The sequence below is a fragment of the Emydura macquarii genome, unplaced genomic scaffold, assembly GCF_026122565.2.
Source record: "Emydura macquarii macquarii isolate MOO-44397 ecotype Brisbane River unplaced genomic scaffold, CSIRO-AGI_Emac_v2 contig_3220, whole genome shotgun sequence".
Classification (NCBI taxonomy): Eukaryota; Metazoa; Chordata; order Testudines; family Chelidae; genus Emydura; species Emydura macquarii.
The window spans coordinates 5798565-5824091 of NW_027133357.1; the positions used below are offsets into that span (position 1 = coordinate 5798565).

The following is a 25527-nucleotide window of genomic DNA, read 5'->3' on the forward strand; positions in this document are numbered from 1 at the left end:
TGAGGTTTAAACCAGTTTCCTCCCCTGTTGTTTTGCAGGCAGAGTGCAGCTTTTCTGGGAAAGCCCCAGTGTAAAGATTGTTCAGAATCCATAGCCAAAGAGGTCCCTGCTGCTTCCCAGGGTTCAGAAAGTCGTCCTCCGACAGAGGAGATCCTGCCTGGGTGCAAAGATAAATACCTGCCTGAGGACCATTTACTACCACTCCCTCATAACTGAGGCCATCTCCTCATCCGGCCGGTGAGAAAAAGGCACTTCCCATTAAGGCACTCTGGAGCCTGTGGGCATTTCCCTTTGCAAGAGACCAGCCATCACAAAGAGCAGCTGCCACTTTTCTCCAGGAGGCATCAGAGCAAAATCCAGTCTCCTATCTGTGGGTTGAGTCTGTTCACCAGGCCTGGTGCTCCTCTGATCCGGGGATGTTTCTTTACACACTAACCAAAGAGTCGCTCTCTCCTCTGCACCTTCTGGCTGAAAAACTCAAGGAACTCAGTTACGCTTTGCATTCTCTTGCACGCCTCCCCAGTTTTCAATGTATTTATCCTCACAACACCATTGGGAGGGAGGGCAGGGCGGTTAGCCCCACTTTATAGATGGCGAACTGAGAGACCGAGGCCACGTCTACACTACAAAGTGAAGTCGACCCTAACTTAGTTCGGCAGACAGCCACCCCAGTAATTCCATCGTGTCTGCACTTTGCTCCTTGCATGGGCAGTGCGCGTCCTCCCCAGGAATGCTTGCACCGACTGACCTCTCAGCGTGAGGCATTGTGGGATGGCTCCTGACAGCCATCAATAGTCAAAGTAAGCAACGTAGCGTCTACACTGGCACAGCATCCGCCTAACTAAATCAAAGTTGACTCTACACCTCTCGTGGAGGTGGAGTTATTAAATCGGCATAGGCCAGTGAGTCACGTCGGCGGGAGGGAAATTTTACTATCGCCACCTACAGCGCTAGATCGATGTAAGCTGCTTTGCATTGACCTGACTGTAATGTAGAGCAGGGCAAAGTGACTCACCCCAAGTTACACAAGAAGTCTGGCCACAGCAGGACTCGAACGCAGGCTTCCTACAGCCCAGGCTAGTACTGTAACCACTGAATCATCCGTCCTTTCCGTGAGTTTCAGAAGTGAAGTCATTAAAGGCCCCTGCGCTCCTCCCTAGGCAGCTTCTGTCTTCAGCACAAAGCAATTCCATTTGGGCTTGTAGCATCAGCAGGTCAAATGTAAGAAGGGCCTTCAGAGCTTTGTGACTGATATAGCTAAACGGTTCTGCTCCTCCATGACAGATGCAGAGCAAAAGGGCAGCTCACGTCTAGGGAACTCACTATTTGGCCTTCGCTCTTTTCATGGCAAGGAAAGGACTCTTGATCCCATGGAGGCTTTCATCATCTTCTCAGTCAGAAACGAACAAGCTATTGTAATAAACTGGCTTGTATGTATGTGCATTATTGTCCTCTACTGGCCAAAGTCAGAATTGGCCAGCTGTGTGTCATAAACCCTTCGCTGCTAACAGAACAAAGATCATCCGCCAGCTCCTGTTGAAAGGGCCTGTGATTTCTGGAGCAGGGGGCTACACATTCTATCTCCACAGCTGCTGTGAAGTCTTGGATACAGTGTGCAGTGTGGCAATAAACATGAAGGCCCAGGGGGCCGCACATCTATTACACTCCCATTTAGGAAAGTGCATGAATGTCTCATAAGCTGCTTCACTCCACATCCCCTTGATGGTCAGTTCTAGTCCTCCCTGGGGTATTCAAGCTGGTGGTCGTGAGCCTGGGCGATGGGGGGGGTGTCACAATCACCCTGACCTTTCTAAACAGGCGCAGGTGGGGGCTCAGCTACTGCCTGGCTGGAAGAGAGAGGACACCTGTGTTAGAAAAAGTGGATAGCCCCTTGACATCACATGAGTGTGGTCATTTTGTGTGGTCAGGAGACACGCAAGGCAGACAATTCCTCTCCCTTCTGTGGTGCTTGTGGATAGTAAGTGGCGCTGTGTTGTTTTGTCACTCAGCAAAAACCAGCACTGCCGCTGACACACAATCTCTTTATCCAAGGACAGCCAGGCAGTCCCAAACCAACGTAAACAAACCTTCCGCAGCCAATGGCTTCGCTCAGGCTTAATTTAATTAAAACATAAGAATAAAGCAATAGAGCAATAGGGGAACTGCCCAAGGAACTAATGATAGGAAAGCAAATGCGATTTTATCACCAAACGGTGCAGCGTGCCCTCAGAATGCACTGGGACGACTACAACCTAGCATTTTACAGCATGATTTTTCTATCAGTGCCAGCTTTCAAAATGTTTTTTATTTGCACTTTGGCCCTGTGCCCAGCGCAATAAAGAGATCAAACCCAAACGCTAGTAGATCTATATTGAAACAAAGGTGCTTGGAAAAAGTAACCCTGACGTTGGCAAGTTCACGGTAACATTTGCCAGAAGACTTGGCTTTTGTTCTTAATCTTCCAAGGAGTAAAATAGATCATGTAGACAACACAAGGGCAAAGCTTGCAAAAAGAGGCAACACAGGCACCTGCTCCTGAATTTGCAACTCGGCCAAATGTGGTGTTTAAGGACCCAAGCCAACACCCACTGAAGTCAATGGGAGGCTTTTCTGTGCCTTCAGTGAGCATTGGCTCACACCCTAAATAGGCAGAGTTCCTGAAATGAGAATGGCTGGACAGTCCTAGAGACGGAGAGCCTATAAATCTAGGCAGAAATCTAAGCTATTGAAATGCCCACACCACTGTAGTATCTGAGCACCTCAATTTTTAATGTCTTTATCCGCGCTGCACCCCCGTGAGGCAGGGCAGGGCTGTTATCCCCATTGTACAGATGGGGCACTAAAGCTGAGAGCGATTAAGGCCAAGATCCATAAAGGTATTTAGACTCCTCACGTCCACTGGTGTCAGGCAGAAATCTAACTGGATCTGGGCCTAAGAGACTTACCCACGATGGTCTCACAGTTTGTGGCACGGTAGAGGCTGGAAGCCAGGTCTCTGGCTAGCATCCTACCCAATGGGAAATGCCTCTATCTTTAAATCAGATACGGCATGGGCAATGGCAGGGCACGCTTCCCTGACACTGTCCCACCAACATGCCCCGCCATCCGAACCCACAGGGGAACGCCCCCACAGAGCGAAGAGGGGAACTCAGCTGCCAAGACCCGTTCAGTGCACCTGGCCGCTACCCCGCTCTGGATGGAACGTGAGAATTGCGTGAGCGCTCTCTGCACAGACTAGGGGCCTGTTGTCCAGAAAGGCCAAAAGCCTCGATGCTGCTCCTGCTACAGTGAACGGAAATCTTCCTAGGATTCAAAACATAGGGCTCGGCGTTTTCAAAGCACAACGGTTGTGGGATAATAATACCTAGCTCTTGTATAGCATGAGATCTCCAAGTGCTGTATAAATGAGCTCAGTGTCATTAGCTATGGTCCATCGAGTAACTGATGGCTGGGAACGCCTGAGGAGATGCAGAACGGAGATGTATGGTGTAGGCGAGCAGGGCCGCAGGGCCATGCCGCGAGCTCGGCAACTTGCGTTGGTCCAGGGGTCCATGGTGGTGTTCCGCCCGGTGCCGGCTCTCCGGATACCGGCTGTGGGAGCCCGGTCTAACGCTGTCCTGACCCGGAGAACGTGGTCTCGACTCCGAGGACCGCCTGCGCACCAGTGAAGGGTGCCTCAAAGAAGGGGACTGTTGGGCAGATCTGTCCCTTGATATGTTGCCCGTTGGTGCCGGACCTCGGAGCGGCCTACTATCCCTTGGCGTCGGTGGCACGGGCAATGCCAGAAGGTCTTTCAGAGCTTAGAAAGCCTCCGGGGTCGATGGCACCACCAGGCGGTGAGGGCCTCTACCGCCTACCTGGAGCCAGTGGAGGGCCCGGTGCTGGGGTCAATGCTCATAGCAGCGAGGGATCCCTCTGAGATGGGGAGGATTGGCACCCAACCCGGGTCTCGCCTGGTTCCTTTTCGCTTTTTTGCAGGGGAGCATCCCCCGTTCCATGCGAGTCTTCTTCTGCCTCTTCTTCGGTACTGGAGATGGCGATCGGTGCCGAGATGAGGCAGAGGGTGTTGGCGAAGCGCTGCGCGCCGAGGCTATCATTCTCGGTGCAGAGTCAGATCGACCAGGCTCCGACACCAGTCTAAGTGCCGACTCCATCAGGATGGCCTTAAGATGGATATCTCATTCGTTCTTAGTCCGAGGGGGAAAACATTTACAGATTTTGCACCCGTCAGTGACGTGCGCTTCTCCCAGACACTTTAAGAACCTTTGATGCGGGTCGCTCCTCGGCATTGGCTTCTTACACGAAGCGCGGGATTTAAATCTTGGGGCATGGGGCATGCCCCGACCCTGGGCTTCTAACAACTGGAACCAATTAAAGTAAAGTATTAGCTATTAACTAACAACTAGAACAAAGAAAAAAACCACTAGGTTTAGTGAGGGAACTTGCAAAGGCAAGAGACCTTCCAGCACCAGGACAAGAAGGAACTGAGAGGGAGGGGGAGCCAACGGTGCTTAAATACGAGTGCATGTGCGCGCCGCTGCAGGGGGCGCTAGAGTCAGCTCCTACGGGTACTACTGAGGGAAAACATTGTCTGGCACCCGTGCATGTGGCGTGCGCACACAACTACTTTGGGACTGGACATGAGCAAGCACTCGGAGGAGGAGGACTGGTTACAGTTTCTTGACTGTTCTGAGTAATTTAAGGCCCTCTTGGGATTTCATAAGGAGAAGCCAGGACTACATGCAAGAGGCAGAAGACTGACTAAATACACTGCAGATGCCCAGGAATTCCCCCAGAACAAGATTTTTTCTTAAATGGGAAGAAAGTTTCTATTTAATATTCATTTAAAATGGGGTTTATTTCTAAAAGCTGCCCCAAAACTGGCTGGTGCATTTCGGGAGGCCCAGCTTAGCTACCCTTACTATGAACCAAGTTTCAGAATGAAACCCAGAGGGAAAAAGTCCTGGTGGGACTCGAGGATCAAACCCAGATCTTCCCCATGGCAGTCAGAGCGTTAAATCAACCACTCTCTCATCACTGCAGGCAGCATTTCCAGAACAGGAATCTCTGGGCTGACCCACATAAGCCTGGGAATGGCAAGACTGATTCTATGGAGGCGGCGGGTGGCGGCTGCCAAACAACTAGCACCAGTGTGTTGCTGTGGCTTGTTCATCTGCTCCCTGTGCACATGCCAACCCACTCACAGACAATCTCTTATCACTCCCACAATTTATTCAGCTAGCGACGCATGCAGCTGCCTACAGCGCAGAGTGGAACGTAGAATCCTGTTCAGCATTAATGGTAATTAAATGTTCTCTCCAGGGAAATCATGTCCCAGCATTTTCCTTTGATCATCTTTACATCTTTGCCGTGCCTAACATTCTAGCCATAGCTCCCAAATAAAACCAGACAAGTATGGCTGCCCTGATGCTGTTTGCATAAAGGACAGACAGCAGCTTCTGAATTGCATGCTATCAAAAAGTCTTGGCCAGCAGTACGATGGGCTTGGATGATCTCTCTGGCCTAGGCACTTGTTGTGGTGATAGCCTGGTGTTTGCATGCATCTGCACAAAAGGACCTGGGACTATTCTCTTGCTGAAGCAATTCCATGCAGCAGCAGCACAGAGAGAGCCACACTAGAATGAGTCTTTCCCAGGCTGCTCCAGTCAGAAGAACATCCTGAAATGTACATAATTCATCTCCCGTCAGGACCCAGAGCAAAGTTTCCACTGGTGATTTCACCTCCACGCTCTTTAGGGCATCCCTCCTCAATTCTCGCCCCTGATACAGGGCCTGTGCCAAAGGAAAAAATGATCAGCTTGTGCCATTTTTCATGTCTTGATGATGGATAAAGAAGCCGGAGAAGGATTTATTTCTAAACTGATTGTTCCCTGCATTAGAAGCTCAGACCTTGTGTTCTCTGGAAGACTGTACAGAGAAAGGAGAACTAGTCGAACTAGGACACCACAAGTGGAGCAGCTGAGAGGGGAAAGAAATTTACAGTCTCATTGTTTTAAAAAGCTTTATTTCTGGTTCCTTTCTGTTAGCATCTATTTAACTCCAATGACTAATGAAGATCTTAGAGAAAGCACATCTTTGTTAAAGAGCCCCTCCCCGCCCGCTCTATAAAGGTGCAGATGCACACAATACCCCTGGGTCCTCCTGAAAAAGTAGGGAAGATTTGACATTGCCGACATTTAAGGTAAAAAAGCCAAAACACTTTGGCCGTCTTTATAAAATAAGCAAAACAGGGCACAGCTCAATTTTTAAAGTCTTCTCTGGACGTCACCTTTCATGAGCCATGCACTTTACAGCTCGGTGCACTAGACAGCTGTGGTTGCAATAGCAACAACTGGGAAATCCGAACACTGGGGGGGTGGCCACAGCACGGTCCATGGGCCAAACAGCCTGCAGGAGTCTAAAAGGCAATCCACAGCCACTCTCGGCTTTACTGTGGAAGACAGCAGGCTCTTCAGGTCAAAACGGAGCGCAGCATGCTGGGGCCTGTAGTCTCCGAGGGCTGCTCCTATGCAGCACGGATGGTGGAAGCTGCAGTTTCTCTGCCAGTCAGGTGTGGCTCTGGGTCGCCTAGCAAGTTGCAACCGCGATTCTCCTCAGTTGCACAAAGTGGAAGCACCGCTGTCCTAGATGCATTATATACGTCTCCTATAGAATCTGTACTTCTCTCTGGCATGTGTCTACATACGGCTCTGGTCTCCCTACAGAGATCACCGCATTGACTGTTCTTGCTAGTCTGAACACCCCGGGGTGCCCACAATTCTGCACTGGCCTCTCCACGCTGCCAAGGCTAGTTGGAGGGCTGCGTGTCCATGTCAGGAGAAAGCGACAGCCTCCTGGTCTCTCCGTTGTTCACGTTCTCCTTGCTCTTCTCGCTCTCCGGATCACAGTTCTTATCTTCTAATCTCTGCCTGAGCTTGAGGGAAGACTCCCTCCTGGTGAGGAGCACGGGTGGGATGCTGGGGAATCCTCCACTCACTGTTGTACGCTTCTCTGGGAACAGACGCAAACAGAGAATCATTTCCCATGGCGAGTGCAGCTTCAGATAAAAGCAGCACAACCATAAGCCTCTCAGTGTCCTTATAACAGTGTAAGGCAATGGCCATTCATCCCAAAGCACTTCACAAATTATAGTGCATATTCTCACTTCACCTGCTCCTGAAATGCAGCCACTTCTGGGGGGCAGCATGGCAGCTGTTAAACATCACATAGCAACAGATGAAGACAGGAAGTGAAAGCAGAGGCAGAATGTAACTGCCCTCCCTAGAATCTGGTTAGGAGACTGGGCTTAAGACCCCCTCTCCCCAGTGGCGTACCGAGGGGGGGAGTGGAAGGGGGCCAGGCCCCCGGGCGCTGGCCTGTGGGGGGGGCGCCAGGCTGGCCCTTCACGACGCGCAGGAGGCGGGGGACACAGGAGGCTCTGAAGGTTCAGCACTTACCCCCCCCCCCCTGCAGGTTGTGAAGGGCCTGTCCCAGCCATGGGGGTGAGGCCGACCCATCCAAGCCAGCACCAGGCTGCCGCTGCAGGGGGAGAGGTGGGCACCACATGCCAGCCAAGTGCGGGGAGGGGGGGGCTGCGGAGCCAAGCCTACATTTCAACCTCCCCCCACAGTTACAGACCCCCCATTCCCGGGGCAGTTGATGGATGGTGCTGGGACCTCTCCTGCCCTGTGCGGGGGGCATAGGGCCTAGGCGGGGCGGGGTGCAAATTTAGGTTTGGCCCCTGGGCGTGGGAGACCCTCAGTACATCACTGCCTCCCCCAGTGAACAGGAAGGGAGCACAAGTAGTTAGGATCTTGTTTTTATATTTTATACAGAAGAGGGCATCTCCAGCTGCCCAGAGGCCCCAAGCACCACTGGGGTTCTTTGGAGGTCTCCCATCCAAGTAATAACGAGGCCCAACTCTGCTTAGCTTGTGAGGCATTAAAGGATCCCAAGGCAGAATGGCTGCAGAATAACAAGCTATTCTATTAAGGCATATTTTACCCCAAGTCCTAGCCCCGCCTCTCACCTCCTGGCGCAATGGGGTGCATCAGTCGATTCATCTGGACGTTCCAGTGCTTGACGTTGGTGCTAGCCTGTCGGAGCTTCCTCTGGGCTGCCTGAAATGAATAGGAACAGGCAGGTAACATGCGTGCAGCCGGCAAGTCCACCTAGTGCAGATGCACACACCCTGGACCAGCTGCAGAAAGTCACCATCCCCCCTGCGCAGAAACTGGGCCTGGATCTTACATTGCCTTGAAGAATGGAGATTGATCTGCACGCGCCATCCTGGCCTCTGCTCTGGCGGGGCTTTGAGCCAACACTGACCCGGCAGCCAGTGCCAGCTTCGGGGACCCCAAATTCCATGGGCCAGAGGGGCACTCTGATTTGTATGACACTCCTGAATTTAACATGGGGTCTGCCACTGCCAAAGCACTGCTCAGCTACCTACCCCTTCCCAATCACACTGCTCTTTGCCACCCAAGCCCTGCTTCTTCATTGGACTAATCTCCTCCATCCCCAGGCACTGATGTCTTTGCTACCCATAAACCTTCCACCGTCGCTCCTCAAGGCAGGACTCTGGCCTCACTTTACAACCACAAAGTGCCACGCACACAGATGGTGCTGGACAGATAATAAATGGATGGAATCAATGTGCAACGAGGTAGTAAGTAAATCCCAGCTCGGTGGTTTGGCCCTACAGGGAGCAGAATTTATTTCAGTTAAACAAACTTCCTATGTTGGCTTGGGCAACAACCTCCAGGATGGATCATCTGAAGGGTTTTGACCCTGCTACCTTCATATCCATAGCACAGATCACCACCACTTGAGCTAAAGGGCTGGCTTCATTCACAACAGCTGTAAGAGCCTGTGTGTGACAGACCAGCCAGTACAGTGAGATTTAACACGGCGTCTTAGCGGCGTGTGACAGCTGCACCCAACTGAATGTTTTATTCCATATGTTACGAATAGTTTCCTACTGAATATTGGAGGTAGGGGAAGAGGTGATGGTCTGAGTGATGATTGTGTAAGTTTCACCCTCAAGTTTCACCCTGTAAGTTTCACCCTCACTGTGCTCAGCTGGCAAACTGTATTGGGGGAAATCTGCTGGAATGGCAATCCATATCGCTCCTGAGGAAGTGTCTGAAACTCTATCCATCAGAGCAGCCGGCAGTCACTCAACCAACAGTCCCTTCAACAAGAAACGTGAGCACCTAGATGCTACGGTGATGGGCCTATTTATACATGCTTAGACAGAAGAGATCTTTTCTGCTGAAATCCATGGGCCTGATTTCTTTGATTTACCAGTTTTTACACGGGTGTAAGGCCGTCTGCTTCAATGCAGCTACTCCACATTTACGGCAGGGCATGTGGGAACAGGATCGGGCCCCATTTCTCTAGCATTAAGGAGAATCACATGCTAAAAATAAATCACATTACCTTCCCCGAGAGGAGAAGCTGATTTCAGCCGTAGAAAAGCTATCCTATTTCTTTCCAGGAGAGAGGTAACCCAGGGCGGGCTTGGTAAATATCTCCTGGGGGCGTTAATGGCAGACGGGAAAGGAGGGCTGGTACAATGCTCACCATGACATCCTGGTCTACCCTCTGTCTGTTCACTCTCACTTCTTCCAGCTGCTTTTGGGCCTCTTCCAAATATTTGCTCTTGTGTGCCATCTCCTGCTTAAGGACCTGCTTCTCCCGCTGGGTCTTGATGATGTACTCCTCCTGCTCCTCCTTCAGCTTCATCAGCTGCTTCAACTTCTCCTCCTCCTCAGACAGCAACCTGCAGAGAAAGAGCGAGAGGCAGTTACACACTACCATCCACGCAGCCTGTCGGTACCAGCACACCCAACCACGCCGTGGCAGGGGTCCGAGTTATTCGAGGCCCAGCAAGAAGGCTGTGGGATTGGCTTCACCCCCCATCTCCTCCAGCGGGAGCTGATGTAGGGAATGGCACAGGGGTGCTGACTGGAAAGGGGGACCTGTTGCCCACTAGGCAGAGAAAAAGCATCACAGTGAGTGGGTGTGGGTTACACAAAGCTATTCAGTCTCAGCCTCTCCCAGGCGGGGGCAAGGGGCACTGGCTGCTCGGGAGCTCCCAGCTATTCGAGTGCCAGGGGAGCTGTACAGCTGGGCCAGGTTTTAGAGCACTGTACACTGAGGGGTCAGTAGGAAGGAAGGTATTTCCCGGTCATACCTGGCCTGTGCGTATCTCACAGACTCCTCGTCCTGACGCGCCTTCACCTCCTGATGCAGCGCCTCTTGGAGCCGCTCCTGCATCTCCTCCAGCTCCACGATCCGCTTACGCTGCCGCTCGGCCTCCGCCTCCTTCAGGACCATCTCCGCCTGCATGGAGGCGCGAGCCTGGAGCCCCGCAGGGTGGGGAGGAGAAGGTGTTCAGCCTGGACAGCACGCAGCCCGGCGCAGGGATCCCCAGCCCCCACCACAATCCAACCTCTCCTCTCTGTTCTGCCAGGAAGACGGAGCTAGACGCAGCGGGCAGCCCTTCGCAGCTGGCTTGAGGTTCCGCAGAGCGCTGAGAGACACATTCACCTGCCCTGGCCCTAGCTGCTCAGGGGAGGGGTACCTACAAATGTGAACTCTTTGCAGCGACCCACGCCACAGCTAACCAGCAAATCCAGTGATAGGCAACAGGGACTTCATCCCGCTCCCCGAAGATGGGACACGGCTGCCCCTCTCAAACAGCAGCCTGCGTGCTGAATTGGCAACGAACCAGGCTGCTGGGACTGTCCCCACTGCCACCCGGATGTCCCAGCTATACCCTGGTAACGCCCCAGACTGTGAAATCGAAACCCCGCATTTCCCCGGCTCGCTGGCCTCAAGGTCGCTTGCATTTCAGTCAGCCACCGGGAAGAAGCGTGGCGCAAGTGCAAACCAACCCCCTTACGATGGGGAGAACGGAGAGGTGACCTTCAGCCCTGCGTCTTAGAACGGATCGACAGTCGGGGACTAGGAAAACACCAGCCAAGCTCCGGGGGGAGGAGGGGAATGCTGGGCTGGCAAAGGAAGGATCCTCAAAAGCATGGAGAGCCCCAGTGCAGCCCCAGTGGGACGCGGTGCTTCTGATGGGCCTTTGGCCAGGACCGACCGCGTCAGAAGCCATGAGCTGCTACACAAAGTGGCCTGGAGTTTGCCAGTTAACAGACCCCTGAGGAGTAACAGTAGCGACCCAGCCTGCACCCAGCTTCGGGGTCCCTGGCGCACTACAAGGGAGATCAAAGTAGAAACTGCGTCCTGCTCTAATGGAAATGCCCCCTACCTGGACACCACCTCCCCTACATCCCCGCCAACCTGCTCAGCCTCCTTCAGCTGGATCTCCAGGGTCCTCTGCATCTCCTCATGCTGGAGCCGGCGCCGCTGCTCTTCCTCCTGCAGCAGCAGCTCCGCCTGCCGCTGAGCCTCCTTCAGCAGCTCCAGCTCCTGCAGCTTCCGCTCCTTCTCCTCTTGCAGCTGTTTGAGGCGCTGCATCTCCTCCTCCTTGGCGGCCTTCTGCCTCTCCCGCTGCTCCCTCTGCTCCCGGCGCTTCTGCTTCAGGTCCTTGTGCAGGGACTTCTTCCCCTCCGCTTGCAACCGGATCGCCGTCTGAATGGCTGGCGGGGAAGGAAGGAAACTCAGCCCAGCCACACCCAGCTGGGCCATACATCCAGCAGCCACATGAGAGACCATAGTACGGTCTGCTACGAGACTGAGATTGGGGGCCTGGCAGACAGGACTCCTGCCTTCTATTTCTTGCGCATTCTGACCCGCTTGATGCACGTGTATGTCAAATACATCCACAGCACCCAAAGGGTTAATATGGCCATGCCACTAACTGTGACCTCCGGACCCAGTCCTGCAGGGGGCTGAGACCCATTTGACTTCAATGGGAGCTGTGGCCACTGTGGCCTTTGACCAACCCGTGCCTCAGTTTCTCAACCTGTGCCACAATCCTCATCTGCGTTGCAAGGGGGCCAATTACTTTAGCCATTGCAAAGTGCTAAGCATCATCCAGAGCATGGCAGCTCCCGTATGGCTCTATATACACACAGCCCTCTCCAAGGGACTGGCTACTTGTCATGGATTCTGAGTTCGTCCGATTAAAGTGACCTGGTCTGCAGCAATACGAAGTTGGAAAGTCCAGCGGCTAACTCCAAATAACTTGAAACATTTTGGAAAAGACGCTTGGGTCCGAATGCTGCTGAAATGACCACCTGTATCAGCTGATCAGGCACGAGAAGAATCATGGGAGAGGTTTACAGGAAAAGCTGGTTAATAATAAAACCTAGCTCTTATCTACAGTAGATCGCAAAGCTCTTTACAAAACAGGTTGGTGTCTTTATCCCCCTTTTACAGGTAGGGAAACTGAGGCCCAGCAAGAGGAAGTGATTTGCCCAAGATCATCCAGCAGCCAGTGGCCAAGCAGGGAATAGAACCCAGATCTCCCGAGTCCCCGTCTAATGCTCTATCCACTAGGCTACACTGCCTCACTTCGTTTCACTCTTAGTGGTTCATTAATAAGAATCTCTCTCAATTTCAACCCGAAGTGCTTCAGCGATGAGATACACGGCACCTAACACAAAATGTGGCCACCTCTGGGGTGGAGTGAGGCTGCTGACTGGCATATGGCTCGCAAGCAAGGGAAAGAGGAACTCTGATGGACCCCAAGGGATTCTCCTACTCATGCACATGCGAGAGAGACAGAGAACGCAAAGAATCAGATTCAGAATTCCCCTCCTCCCAGCACAGGGCACAAGCAACTGGCTCCGCTGAAGTTTATGGGAGTTGCAACTATCTTGCGGAGGGAAAGTGGGTCTCGGTTTTGTGGGCCTGTGGCCCCCTTGGCAAGGGTGCAGACGAAAGGGTTGTGCACAGACAGCTCAAGGGCAGAAGCCACCTTTGGTTTAATCTCTTCCTTCCACTGAAGCATCCAAGGAGCAAGAGAAAGGAAGAAAGAGGGAGGGAGGGAGGGAAGGGGAGAGGGTTGAGAGCCCGGCGTGGGAGCTGCGGCACAAACCTAGTGTCCACTCCTGCCGCTGCCTGGTGTCCGAGGCGCTCATCTCGTATGTGCGGGAAGAGGTTTTCACGCAGAACATGCACCTTTTCCCATCCCGGTCGGGCAGGACCTATGAAAGATGGAGAGGGGCTGGAGTTACCACTCCTGTACCTAGAATAGTGCAAATCCCCCCTGCCCTCATCCCAAAGCATGGGACAGCCCCCCACACCGCACCCCTTTCCCTCCACAGCACAACTGCCCCCCCCCTTTGGTCCAGGCAGCTCCCCACTGTGCCCTTCCCCTACGGCCCTTTCCTTCTGGATGTAAAGGGGCAGGAATTACAAAAGGAGAGAGATATTTCTTTCCTTTCACCTGTTCTCCCCCATCTCTGATCAGCCTCTCCCAGTCCCTGTACAAATCGGGGTCCTGGATTAACCTCTCCTTTGCTGGACAGAAGCCTTTGGGGCAGCATGCTGATAAATGGCAGAGTGGCACGCAGGTACCAGCAATGGACATGCAGCCCCACCCCACCGATACACACAAGCTGCCCGTGGGATGTCAGGCAGCACATGGGCACTCAGCTGGTTAACTGCAGTGCTGGTGCTTCATATGGCAGGTCTATCAGATCAGATGACTTTCTAGGATAGCCCTGTGTGCCAGCAATGTCACTGCGCCCCCCGTACCTCCGGTGGGAGCCTGCAGCAGCAGGCAATGCTGGAGAGGAGAAGCCAGCAGTTAAAACTGACAGAAACCAGGTGTGGATTTAGTGCTGGTGAAAGGTGCTGGACTGACAGCCTGGGGGAGCAGAGTCCTCCATCCGTCCCCAACACAGGGAGTAGGAGGACAAACTTCCCCCACGCAGGACCCTGCCCGATGTGCATTTAATCCCATCTGGAGAGCTCAGTCTCCAGCACCCATTCTGTCCCTGGCCTTTCTGCAGAGCGCCATTGGTAGCGGTGATTTTTCTGTTGGGGAGGCCGTCTGGCTGGGAACTGGGCTGAGAACGAGCAGATTCATGTCACATAGGCTATGTCTACACTGCCAAAAAAAAAAAAAAAAAGTGTGTTCTTAACCCGGGTTAGCTAACTCAGGTTTAAACAGCAGTGACGACCCAGCAACGAGGCCTTTAATTCAGATTAGCAGCTCAAGGCTGCCCCATAGGCTTGAACGTGCGCTGCTGCCTGAGTTGCCATGTCCGCGCTACTATTTTAACCTGAGCTAAGAACACACCATATTTTTTTGCAGCGTGCTGAGCGGAGACATGCCTAGAGAAGAAACGCCAGCGCTGGCCTGTGAAAATCCTGTTGGCTCTGGTTGTTGTACAGCACCCATCGCCATGGTATCTGGCCTATTCTAGCCTCCAGCTGCCATGGGGCTCCTACGTTAACGGAGGTGAAATCAGTCTGACAGTAGATTCCCCGCTGTCTTTCCACAGGCACTGCCAGGCTCTGTCATCCACTGGAACACCAGCACCTGGGGCACGCGCTCACACACACACAGGGGAGGCAGTCCGGAGCGGTTATAAAACCGACGGGCCCAGGGCTGCCCCTCTCCACCGGAACCCGGTGCAGTTACCTCCACGCAGCAGTGTTTGTCCAAGGAAATGCTGCCCTTCTTCTCCTTCCGCTCCTCGCTCATGTAGTAAGAGAGGGCGCTGGGCTTTAGTGTGAACCAGCGCTCGGACCAGTTCCTCCTCAGCTGGCCCTTCTTCCAGAGGTAGCCCTGCTCCCAGACAGATAGAGGGGGTTTCAAACAAGGGGCTGCGCCAGGGAGCCCGTCTGGGCTAGGAGTCTAACTTTGTAAGAAGGAGCAAGGCAGGAGGGAGGCTGAGCCCAGCCACCCTCCCCCACCCCCTTTCCAGGGCTCTAACCTGACCCCTCCCCATGTCCTCAGCAGGGTAGCGTTGTGTAGCCTCATGATCTCGTCCATATGGAAGTGGGGAGGGACAGAAGGTTGTCCCCGGGGTGAGGGGGAAAGGCCTGGCTTGGCCCTAGACGGGCAGCCCCGTACAGCCCCAGAGGTCAGCGACAAGGTTACATGCAGCCCATTTCTGACGGGAATCAGAACCCAGGCCGAGCCCTTCTCCCAGCAGACCGTATCCCAGGATCCCGGCAAGCTCCTTGCCTGTTTGAGCACGTCCTCGATGACCTCCTGGTACACCTCCTCAATGGCCATGCTGACGGCCTCCCGCTCGATCCCCCGCAGGAGCTTCCCAGAGTTCACGAGGTCCAGGAACTGCCAGACCGTCATGCCGCTCTGGTGCTGGGGATTCTGCGAGAGGTGATCGTCCAGCTCGCAGCAGTTCAGCTCCACGTTCATGGATGTGCAGACTTTCTTCAGCAGGTACTCCACCTGCGGGAGGGGGCACAATGCAAGAGCCATTTCCACCCAGGGACCCTCAGAGACCTGGAGGTACCCCCATTTCCACCCCAGGACCTCCAAAGACTTGGGGCAAACCCCATTTCCATGCCGTGGACCCCCAGACACCTAGGGGCACCGCCACATCTATCCCAGAAGCCTGGGTCCCCCCATGTTCACTCAAAGAAAGTAGGGGACCCCATTTTCACCCCAGACTCCCCTAGGACATTAGAACCTCACTCCAAAATTCAAAACAACCAAAAATCAGGAGTTTTGAAAGTGATGGACTTTCAATTTACTTAGTACAATTACTGTTGCATTCAGTTTTGCTCAGCGGGCAAGAATGAAATTAGGACCCCTGCTATTTCTGCCCCTTGTTTACATGGCAATTACCCGACACGCACACATAACTGCTTACAATCAGCCACACAGTGATATGCTTAAAGTATTTTAAATTCTGTCTCTCAAAGCACCATCATTAGGTTTCAGAGTTAACATGCCATTTGAGATGACTGGGTGACGTTCACACTGCTTGGATCTGGCTGTTTCGAGCTGCATGCAGACTCCGGAAGATAGAGCTGCATTGTTTACGCTCAATTTGCATTTGGGAAAGATTTTCTGCAACTATAAAGACTAGAAACTTCCTTTAAAAAAAGTTTAGATTCTGCAGAAATCTGTCCCAGGGGCTGGATAACTACCTCAAATGTGCGAGAGCTGGGGCACAGGGCAGGTGTCTCATACCAGGGCCACGTCTCAGTGTCGGCTGAGGATTTCTGGGCCCCTTCCTGGTTGTTGCTGAGACCAGAGCAAGTTACTGTAAGATGGGGAAGAGGGTCTCCCGGAAAGTGGGTCAAAATCACCTTGAACTTAATAAAAAAGCCCTTTCAGGAGGTTTTGTTTTTTTGTTTGGTTATTTTAACGGAGTGTTTTGGCCACCACTCAGTCTCCCAAGAGCTGAGCTGGAGCACAGACGTGAAGGGCTGAATTTGACATCCATGCAACCCTGCTGAACTCCTTGTGGTTTAATTGTGGTATAACCCAGGACAGTGGAGGGCTCTGACTCTGTCCCCTAGATTGGACATACTTCCTCCCACCCCCCTTCACCACAACAGCCCAACACAAAGAAGAAAGGAAAAAGCCCCAATACCCTGCCCCCTTTATAAAAAGCAGGTGAAAGCCCAGGCCCCAGACAGCACCACTGAAACAGAAAGACGATTCAGTTTGTCAAGTTCTGTGGAACAGGAAATCCCTCTCTCTTGGGGAACAGGAAGTGCGGTTGCTGTGCATGCATGCGCACAGCTCTGGTTTTTGCTGATCTAAAGGGGAGATGAAGCAAGAGCAGCAGCTGGGCGGTAGGAACAGAGATCTGAGCATGGCGGCATGACAGCTGCCAGCCCATCTGAGATCATCCTCACCAGCTTGTCAATCAGATGGGCAAGGCCAGGCCCAGACAATCCCCTTATCGCTGGCCATGCCGCTGTTAGCTTTGCGTTTGTTTTCCCCGATGGGGTCTGTGGCTTTGCAAAGCACCTGATGGGGACTTCAGTTCTGCATCTGGAGACCACAGAAACCTCCCTTTCTTTCCACATGCTTCAGGGAATTTGGATCTTAGGATTAGCAGCTTTGGCTGAGCGGCTTGGATTCCTCTCTTTTAATTAACCCTGGAGATGCTGCGGGTGTGCTCCGTACACATGTGTGCCTGGCCTGCCCAGAGCCTTTCCTGCAGGCTGAAACATGAAGTCCATTGCACAGCTGCAGCCCCCGGGGACCACATTCCAGCATGCAGCGGTCCCTCTGGATTGAACTATTCCAGGGGATGCAAAAGACTTTGGTGAAAGCCACCCCCTCTAAGTTACTCACTAGGGAAATGAAATGATCAGTAATGTTCCCCCAGTGGCATCCTGAGGTTATGGGGTTCTGTGGTTTTAAACATGCAGTGAGGGGCTTATGGGTCCACATTCATTTTGGAAAGGCGAGCAGCCCTAGGGAAGGCCCTACAGGGCGGCTGGCGTCAATGGGGATGCGTGGGTGCACAGGCAACTTGCTCCTACTCAGCAAGGCCCCAGTTACGAGTCCTTGGCTCAGTCGAGTCTCAGCTCCGTTTATATCCCCATTACAAACCTGGGGCTCGAAGCTGCCTGCGATCGCAGCCTTCAGGTTTTCACGGTTTCAGCTGACAGCCTTTGCTGCTCACACGGCTCTGGCACACGGGGCTGGCTGGATCTGCGCACAGAGCCGGGCAGGTGCAATGCGAGCCTCCCAGCCCTCTGCCCCCCACCCTCCCAGCATCTCTACTACAGCTGCATCCGCACCACGAAAGCCAGCAGGAGCGGACAGCAAGTGTCAGATGCGGTTCTCCCGGGCCTTTCGCTTCAAAGAGGGGGTGAAAATGCCTTCCCCCGTTACGGAACACCCAGGGCAGCAAACCCTCCGAGCCAGCTGCTGAAACACCTCCTCTCCTGATCCTCTTTCCTACACTATCAGGCCAGCCGTGCTGCGTGCAAGCACCTTCGCGATGGAGCAGGCTCCCACGAGCTTTTTCCACGGCTGCCCCGGCAGAACAGTTCACTCTCCTGCTGCTGCCTCAGCTACTCCCCTGCATCTTGAAAACAGTCCCGACCCGCTTCCCTGCTGGCTCTCCAAGTGGTTATAGCCAGCTCTCAGATCCAAGGGGGAGGGCAGCCCCATAAGGAAACCGATCAGCCTAGAGAGCATTTCCCATGCCGCTGCTTACATCAGCTTCACACCTCTTTCTTCTCCTCGGCCATAACTTCACAGCTTCTTACTAGAGCGGCTGTGTGGGCTGACTTAGAACTGCACTAAAGTCCTCTGGTTTTCCACGGGACAAGCAGAGCACAGGCAGCAGCGGAGCATCCTTCACCCCAGCATGCCTATGTGGGAAGCCCCGTTCTGGAGGGACCCACCTCTAAGTCCAAGAAGGAAATTCAATCTCCATGACCTATTCAGCCCTTGCTCTCACCGCTGGGACAGCCAACAAGGCTGGCACTGAGTGCCAACTATAGCGTGGGGGCTGGGGGGTGAGATGTGCACTCTGGCCCCACTGAGACTGGACTGAGATGCAGTAAACTAATTCCACATAGGCCGTCAAATGATAACTTTGTCAGCACTGACCTAGGCTGGAACTGAACCAGTGATGTTGCGGGAGAAAGCTCATGCTTTCCTGTAACAGCCTGTAGCACTATCGCTTGCTGTAACGTTGCAAGATAGACAGAGGTACGAAAGACACATCACAAGACCATACTGGATCATTGTGTTATCTATCAGTCTAATAAAAATCTCTTGCACTGGCCAGAGTTTCTCTCAGTGACAGTGAAGCTGGGGAACTTACTGTGAGTGAAACAGACAAGACAAGGAACTCCTACCTCATCTGGGACCATGACAAGAGGGTATTTGTCTTCAGAGAGGAAATTAAAGAGACACCAGAGCTTGAAGGCATCCTGATGGGACACAACACTGTTCCCATTCCGGTCAGGCTTGTAATTCTTCTTTGCTGTCAATGTCCAGCAGAGCTCATCAAAATCCTCCTTAACAAATGCTCCTTCCTCCACCTGCAATCACATCCCAGGAGCCAGTGAAGGTGTTGCTGTGGCATTACAAAGCATCGGGAGTAACGCAATAGCCTGCTACAGCATGTGTCATCTCAGGAGCACAAAGCACGCCACAAATTTGAACCCCCCTATCACCCCTCTGAGGTAGGGAAGCATCGTCACTCCCATTTGACACATTGGGAAACTGAGCCATGGACAGGGGATGGGACGTGCCCGAGATCACACCAGCATGTCACTGGCACATCTGGGAATAGAACCCAGGAGTCCTGACTCCCAGGCCCCTGCTGTAATCAAAAAACTCTCTAATGTTATCCCAGAGTGCAGAGTGGTAGGGACACTGATACAGAATTGCTGCCTGTTGGTCTATTACTAATGCATCCAGCACTGGAGTATCTAGGGCATCGTGTCATGACACCTACGGTGTAAGTCAGCCAGACATGATCCTCCCACTCTCAGACAGACCTGGTAATTCTGCCATTGAATCCAAGTAGGAGAAGGCAGCATAAGACAAATAATAATCAACATCTGGGTTTATAAAGTCATTTCCATCCCTGGATTTCAAAGCTCTTTATAAAGCACGGTTGGTCTCATCATGCCCCTTTTACAGATGGGGAAACTGAGGCACAGAGTGGCAAAATGACTTGCTTAAGGTCACCCAGCAGGGCAGTAGCAGAACCAGGAATAGAACCCAGCTCTCCTGTGTCCCAGTCCTGAAGCCTATCCAAGATGCAGGATGTTTCAACAGGGTCGAGAGCACTTCAGTCCCCTGACCTAGCCCTTGAACACATGGACCCTGTCATGTCCGGGTGCTTTCCCAGCTGGTCAGTTTAGTGTGTCAGTGATTATTTCAGTGCTCCATGACACGTAGGGACTATTATGACAGGGACTAGACTGGCTCAGTGAGATATGACTTCACAAACTGCATGCAGCCATTCCCAGTGAAATGCAGCAACCTCTGGGGTGTGGGGCAGCATTCAAACAGCACACTGCACAACAAAGGCAAGGGCAGGGTGGGAGGGAACCTTTTCGGCTGTAAATAGCAGGGTAAACCACTTACTCTTATCAAAACTCCCCCTCGCATCTTTCCTGGCCATACAGACGAGAGCTGGGTTTTGAAAGGTCTCACCCACAAAAAACTCCAGGGAGCTCAGTTTATCTACTCATGATGGGCTGGGCTGACCTAGTCAGGATCAAACCTGTGATTCCATGGAGTCAGTGGGAGGGCAAAGAGGCAACGAACAAGGTTTAACTATAACGAATATAAACCAGATCCTGCGCTGGGACTGCCGGACACAGACAGACCTTGCGGCTCTCTCTGGCGGACTAACAGCCTGTGCTGCTTAGTGATACTAACCCGGAGATCCCCAAGTCTTAGGCTAAGAACTCCCCAAATGGACTGACGCCTACATTGCAGAGCAGGGGCTTTTTAAGCCAGAGGCTTAGGCTGCTCCGCCGCTCCCCTCGCTCCAGCAATACGCTTTGCTGCGTTGGTTACTTAGGTGAGCAGTTTGCACGTGGGGCTACGCGTGGCAGAAATGAGCACAGCGGTGTCTTTCACTCGCTGCAGCTGGGAATGGGCCAAAGGCAGAACCTGTGGCAACCGGGAGGCACCCTGCACTGAAAGGAAGGCACGTCCCGTCCTGAACAGCAAGGTACACCCTGTGCTAGGGGTGAAGCACACACGGTCACGGAGGGGCAGAGCCCAACCACCTCACATTGGCACACCCCACTAGTGGAGCAACTTAGGACAGGGTAGTCTGGCCCCTGGGAAATTGGGGGGCAGGCAGGGGAAGCATTGCAGCACTAGACTAGGTCCCCGCTTCTTTAAAGAGCGCCCTGGAAGCAAGTTGTAGTAATATTTCCTCTTCCACGTGCCCAGAGGAAACAGCCCAGAAAGCAACATGCCACAGTGTTTCAGTTTAACAAACAAAACTGCCTTTGAGCTCCAAGAAAACCCAAAATACCTGTCCCTGGCAGTGCCAACTTCTATTCCGTCCTCCCTGATAAACCGCCAAACGGCAAAAATAAATAAATAAATAAATAAATCCTACTAAAGGACGAGGGGCTGGGATTTCCGGTCGGGTTTTCCACCTCTGGGTGGTTTGTCTCTCAGAGCTATGCTTCCCCTTCTGGAAACACTGACTCACCTTATGCTGGGAGGGCTGGCCGAGTGGAAGGGATGACTTTGTTTGCAAAGAGCTGCCATTGCAACTAATAATCCTCAGCATTTACCTGTAGCAGCTGCTCACGCCTGCGCCAAGTGGCTGCAGAATGCCACCGGTAGGGCGAGTGGGGAGTTCTGACTGGGCAGCGTTTTACCTTATCCAGGTGTCAGGGATGACAAGATGCAAGGCAGGGGTGAATTAAGCCCTCTGGTCGGCATCTCTCTCAGTGTAACCTTCCGGCAAGCATGTGTGACAGGCTCCCCCGCCCTGTGTCTGGTCCTCTGGGGATATGGATCTGTTACAACCTCAGGTAGGAACTTTTAGCTCAAGCTGTAACAGCTCATGCTTTTCATTCCGGAGGTCCCTGGTTCAATTCCTGGTGCGTTTGCCAAGATGGCGGCCATCAGATACATCGACTCCTAAATCCCAGTCCAATGATCTTTTCCTAAGGCAAAGACATCTAGGTCCACAGATGGGGGTGCTCTAAAGGGATGATTGGCCTCAGTGACGGGAGAGGAGAAGAATGAAATTCCACCAGCGACCACGCAGATGGGGCGAGGAGAAAGCAAAGGAGCTTACCTTGTCCAGGATGTATTTGTTAAGGTAAGGCATGTAACCCTGGCTCGATACTGGCCCGTCGTCATCGTCCCGGAAATGCTCCTCCAGCGCTACAGGGTTATGGGGGATGTGAAGCACTGTGTACAGATTGTGAGAGAGCACCTGGCAGAGGAAGAAAAACACGCATTCTGCAGCTTCCGGGCACAGCGCTCCCCAGGCACACATGGGCCATGACAGCCGGACACCGACCATCTATCCAGGCGTGACTGAGCACTGTGGCGTGTACTGGGGAATGTACTGAAACTGCAAGCTGCCACTTTAAGAGTGAGGCGTTTCCTGCTCCCACTTGTAGGCTAAGGGGCTCTAGGAAAGTGTGCGATCAGAGTCAGTCTGGTAAGAACCAGCCTAGAACAAAGTGGGATGAGTTGGGCCGCTCTGCCTTACGGAGCAGCCTGCTTTCTCTCTCTCTGTTTTTAGTCCTTGTGTGTTTTTGTTCTGAATTGTAAGAGGTAAAGTTGTATTATGTTGCAACTTTCCAGCAAGCGTATTGATATTTTTATTTAACTTCTCTGTTTGTATGCTGTGAACACAACAAGTGCCTCTGCTTCCTCTAAGCATCCTCATGTCCTAACAAGAAGTCAGTGATGCGTTAATTGTTTAACAACGGATTCCCAAAAAGCATCCTAGTTTAGCCTGGAATAAACTCCCACGTTCTAAAGTTAAGTACAGGCTGCAAGGAGCGGAGGGAAGATCTGGGGCATTTCATCGTTTATTTCCCCATTTAAAGCAAATCACATTTTTATCACTACAGTCAAGGATGGAGGCACAGAACTACAGCGCAAACAAACTGATACTGAGTTGCACTTGACTGGAGTGGCTTAGAACATGTCCCTGAAAATACAATGAGCATATTGAGAGTGATGTTTGATGGGTGTCATGTGAAATAGGGGCTCAGGAGTTCCTACTTTGAGATTTTTTATTTTGAAATTCAATTTTAGCCATTCCAAAGGAGGTGGGGAAATGTGCTCTTCAGAGATGCTTTGATGAGGTTCTATGCTTGCACAACATCTGCCACAGTGGGGTCCTGGTCTATCACTGAGACAATAAGACAAATAATAATAATCCTTTGAGAGAGGGTTGGGAAAGGCTGGATCATAAGTGCTGTTACTCTTAATTTGGTATATGCTGCCTAGATGCGATGGTGATGGGCATGTTAGCAACACCTAGGCAGACAGCCTTCGCAGCAAACACAGGGGTATGCCTCCGAATAAATTCTGTGGATGTTAATGCAAATAAAACATTTCATTTGCTTTGGGTCTGTTTGCATGTTTGTTTTCTATGTGTGCGCCAACAATCACATTTACCAGCAGGAATACATGCAGACACGGTGAATTGGAGAGCAACGCTCACAGGGGGAGATTTTCAAATTCACAACCAACATTATTTGCACGAAAAACCAGATTCCGATCATCAAAAACTGTACTCAACCAATCAGGGAAAAGAAATGCACCATGTGACCCAGGCCTCCAATCAAAACTAAGCAAAGCAGCTCCGATTCTGAATTTCAAACCCTCAGAAAGAGCCATACTCCACTGAGCCACAGGATGGGAGTCAGTCATGGGCAATTTTGTGGGGAACAGAGGCATTTTAGACAATCGCACACTGGCGCCGCCTCCGGACAACTCACAGATATCTTTGCAAGATGTTCGGGGACGTGCACAGTGCGTGCATTATCTGGCAGATTGCAGGGAAGGGCTAAGGGCCTGGCCTAGCCAGTTGGGCGACAGGGACAGGAGAGTAACAGAAAGGGAAAGAATCTCCTCACACAGCACTTGGATGCACAGTTGCCCACAGGGGCCTCACTGAGCACCCCACTCTTAGAGAGTAAATATACTTCACGGGACTCAGTGTCTTGTGTGTGTCTCCCCCCCGTTCTAGCCCCCTCAATGCTCCTGCAGCCAGCGGGCAGAGGATGGGCGGGTTTGGTTGCCAAACGGTTCAGTGAGTGGATGCACAGCAGCACTGCTCAGGTGTCGGCACCTCGGCCTTGGAGGCAGAAGAGCTGAGGTTCGAGTGCTGCACAAGAACTCAGAGCCCAGACCCTAAAGTGACCCAGCCTGCAGAGCCGTGTTCAGGTGGGAGAGGGTATTTCTGGCTCTCGGGGCCAAAGGTTCACGTGCTGAGAGGAGCTGGATCAGTTACTTAGGGGGAAATTTAGGTGCCTGGAGGGGTTTCCGAAGCACCTGGGCACCTAGCCCCCCCTTGATTTGAATGCTTTGAAAATCCCACCGGGTGCCTTAATTCCTTTACAAATCAGGCCTTTAGGCCTTGGAGCTGCAGGTTCAGCTGCTGCCCCAACAACTCAGCCCCTCATTCCACCAAAAGAAGTGCACGGAAGACCACGGAGCGAGGAGAACCGGTTCCCAGGTCCACCAGTGACTCTTGCGGGGGGATCTCGGGAAACCCCTTTCACCTCTCTGCCCCACTTGCCCCATCCCATACAATGAGGATTATATTTATTTGCCTACCTCCTAGGAAGCTCTTGAGGCTCAATTAATTGCTGTGTGCGGAGTGCTTTGAGATCCTCGTGTGGAAGGGAAGGTAGATAGACTGATGCCAAGACACTGGGGGAGTCAGGCACCCCATAGCAATATTTACAAGCCATTGCTAATGCTCAAACATGCCTTTGAAGGGTGAGCATGCAGGGAAAGAGTTAGAGAAAGCCGCCAGGAGAGAGCAAAGCACATACTTACTGCAAGAGGGGCTTGCGCATCACTGGATTCTACTCAGCTGAGCAAGGAGCAGCGTATCAGGGCAGAGCAGTCCAAGGACGAGTAGCCTAGGTCTCTACTTAGGCTCAACCAAAACTTAGCAGGGTCCTACAGCTAATGAGAGAGAACTTCACTCATGCCCTGGCTTCCACTGACTGGCTGGTCTCACCTTTCCTCCCCCCGCAGAGGAGACGGGCCCTGCTGCTTTCTCTTGCCGGTTTGCAAACACTCCCACCTTGAGTGGTGCAGGGTGGGCATCTGGGCAAGCCGCGTCCCACCTTGAGTGGTGCAGGCTGGGCATCTGGGCAAGCCGCGTCCCACCTTGAGTGGTGCAGGCTGGGCATCTGGGCAAGCCGCGTCCCACCTTGAGTGGCGAGGGGCAACAGGGCTCACAAATAGTGGACAGTGTGATAAACAGGAGCCTGAGTTCCCGATGGCAGTAAAAGAAACGGAGCAACATCTAGCACGTCGCACTGGGATTCACCAAAGGTAACGGGCGAGCAGCAACACAGCGTGACTATGCAAAGTGCAGATTTCACTGAATGCCCTGGGGGTATCTCGGACCCCTGTGAGAGAGGCTGGCATGAAGCAATTTCTGTGAAGACAGATCCGTGGGCCCTCTGGCAGACACGCTAGGCAGGTCACAGCCATCTGGGATGGCAGGGGATGGCAGCGAGGCAGGCCAGGCATAGGGAGCCTTGTGATGGGGGCAATGGGATGTGTTTGTCTTTGTAGCTTGGGCCAAAGAGTTTCATCAGCAGGCAGAGGAGGAGTCAGAGAAGTTCAGCTACTGGGAGGAGGGCACCTCAGAGATCATCATTCTCGGTCCAGGGGACCCATGGCAGCCCACTGGGTGCCGTGGCCCTCCCAGGGCTTGCTGGGAAGGGCACTGATTCAGCACATCCCTGTGGGCAGAGAGATGGAGCTCTCACGTGTGAGCAGTGGGTGGGGCCAGTGCTTAAAGTGTGGTAGGAGTTGCAGACTCAGCCAATACATACAAATCAAGCCAGGGCAGCTGGGGCAGGGGAGGGAAGGGGGGGGTGAGAGGCACACTTTAACCCCCGTGTTGCCAAAGCTGCTGCTCCTAGATTATGACAGGGCACCCACTTTTT

General features: G+C 52.8%; 1 protein-coding gene across 1 annotated transcript in view; it reads right to left on the minus strand.

Annotated features, from left to right (window-relative positions):
* Positions 1–6026: 6026 nt before the first annotated feature.
* The window catches only part of DEF6 (DEF6 guanine nucleotide exchange factor), a 31342-nt gene continuing 11841 nt past the window's right edge, over positions 6027–25527 (minus strand). Inside the window, exons 2-11 of the mRNA XM_067531524.1 lie at positions 21666–21806; positions 18736–18921; positions 15119–15346; positions 14570–14716; positions 13016–13124; positions 11314–11612; positions 10199–10365; positions 9586–9784; positions 8030–8120; positions 6027–7011 (exon numbers count right to left, since the gene is read on the minus strand). Coding sequence (XP_067387625.1) covers positions 6809–7011; positions 8030–8120; positions 9586–9784; positions 10199–10365; positions 11314–11612; positions 13016–13124; positions 14570–14716; positions 15119–15346; positions 18736–18921; positions 21666–21806 — 1770 coding nt within the window. The 3' untranslated portion in view covers positions 6027–6808. The remainder of the gene's footprint in view (positions 7012–8029; positions 8121–9585; positions 9785–10198; positions 10366–11313; positions 11613–13015; positions 13125–14569; positions 14717–15118; positions 15347–18735; positions 18922–21665; positions 21807–25527) is intronic.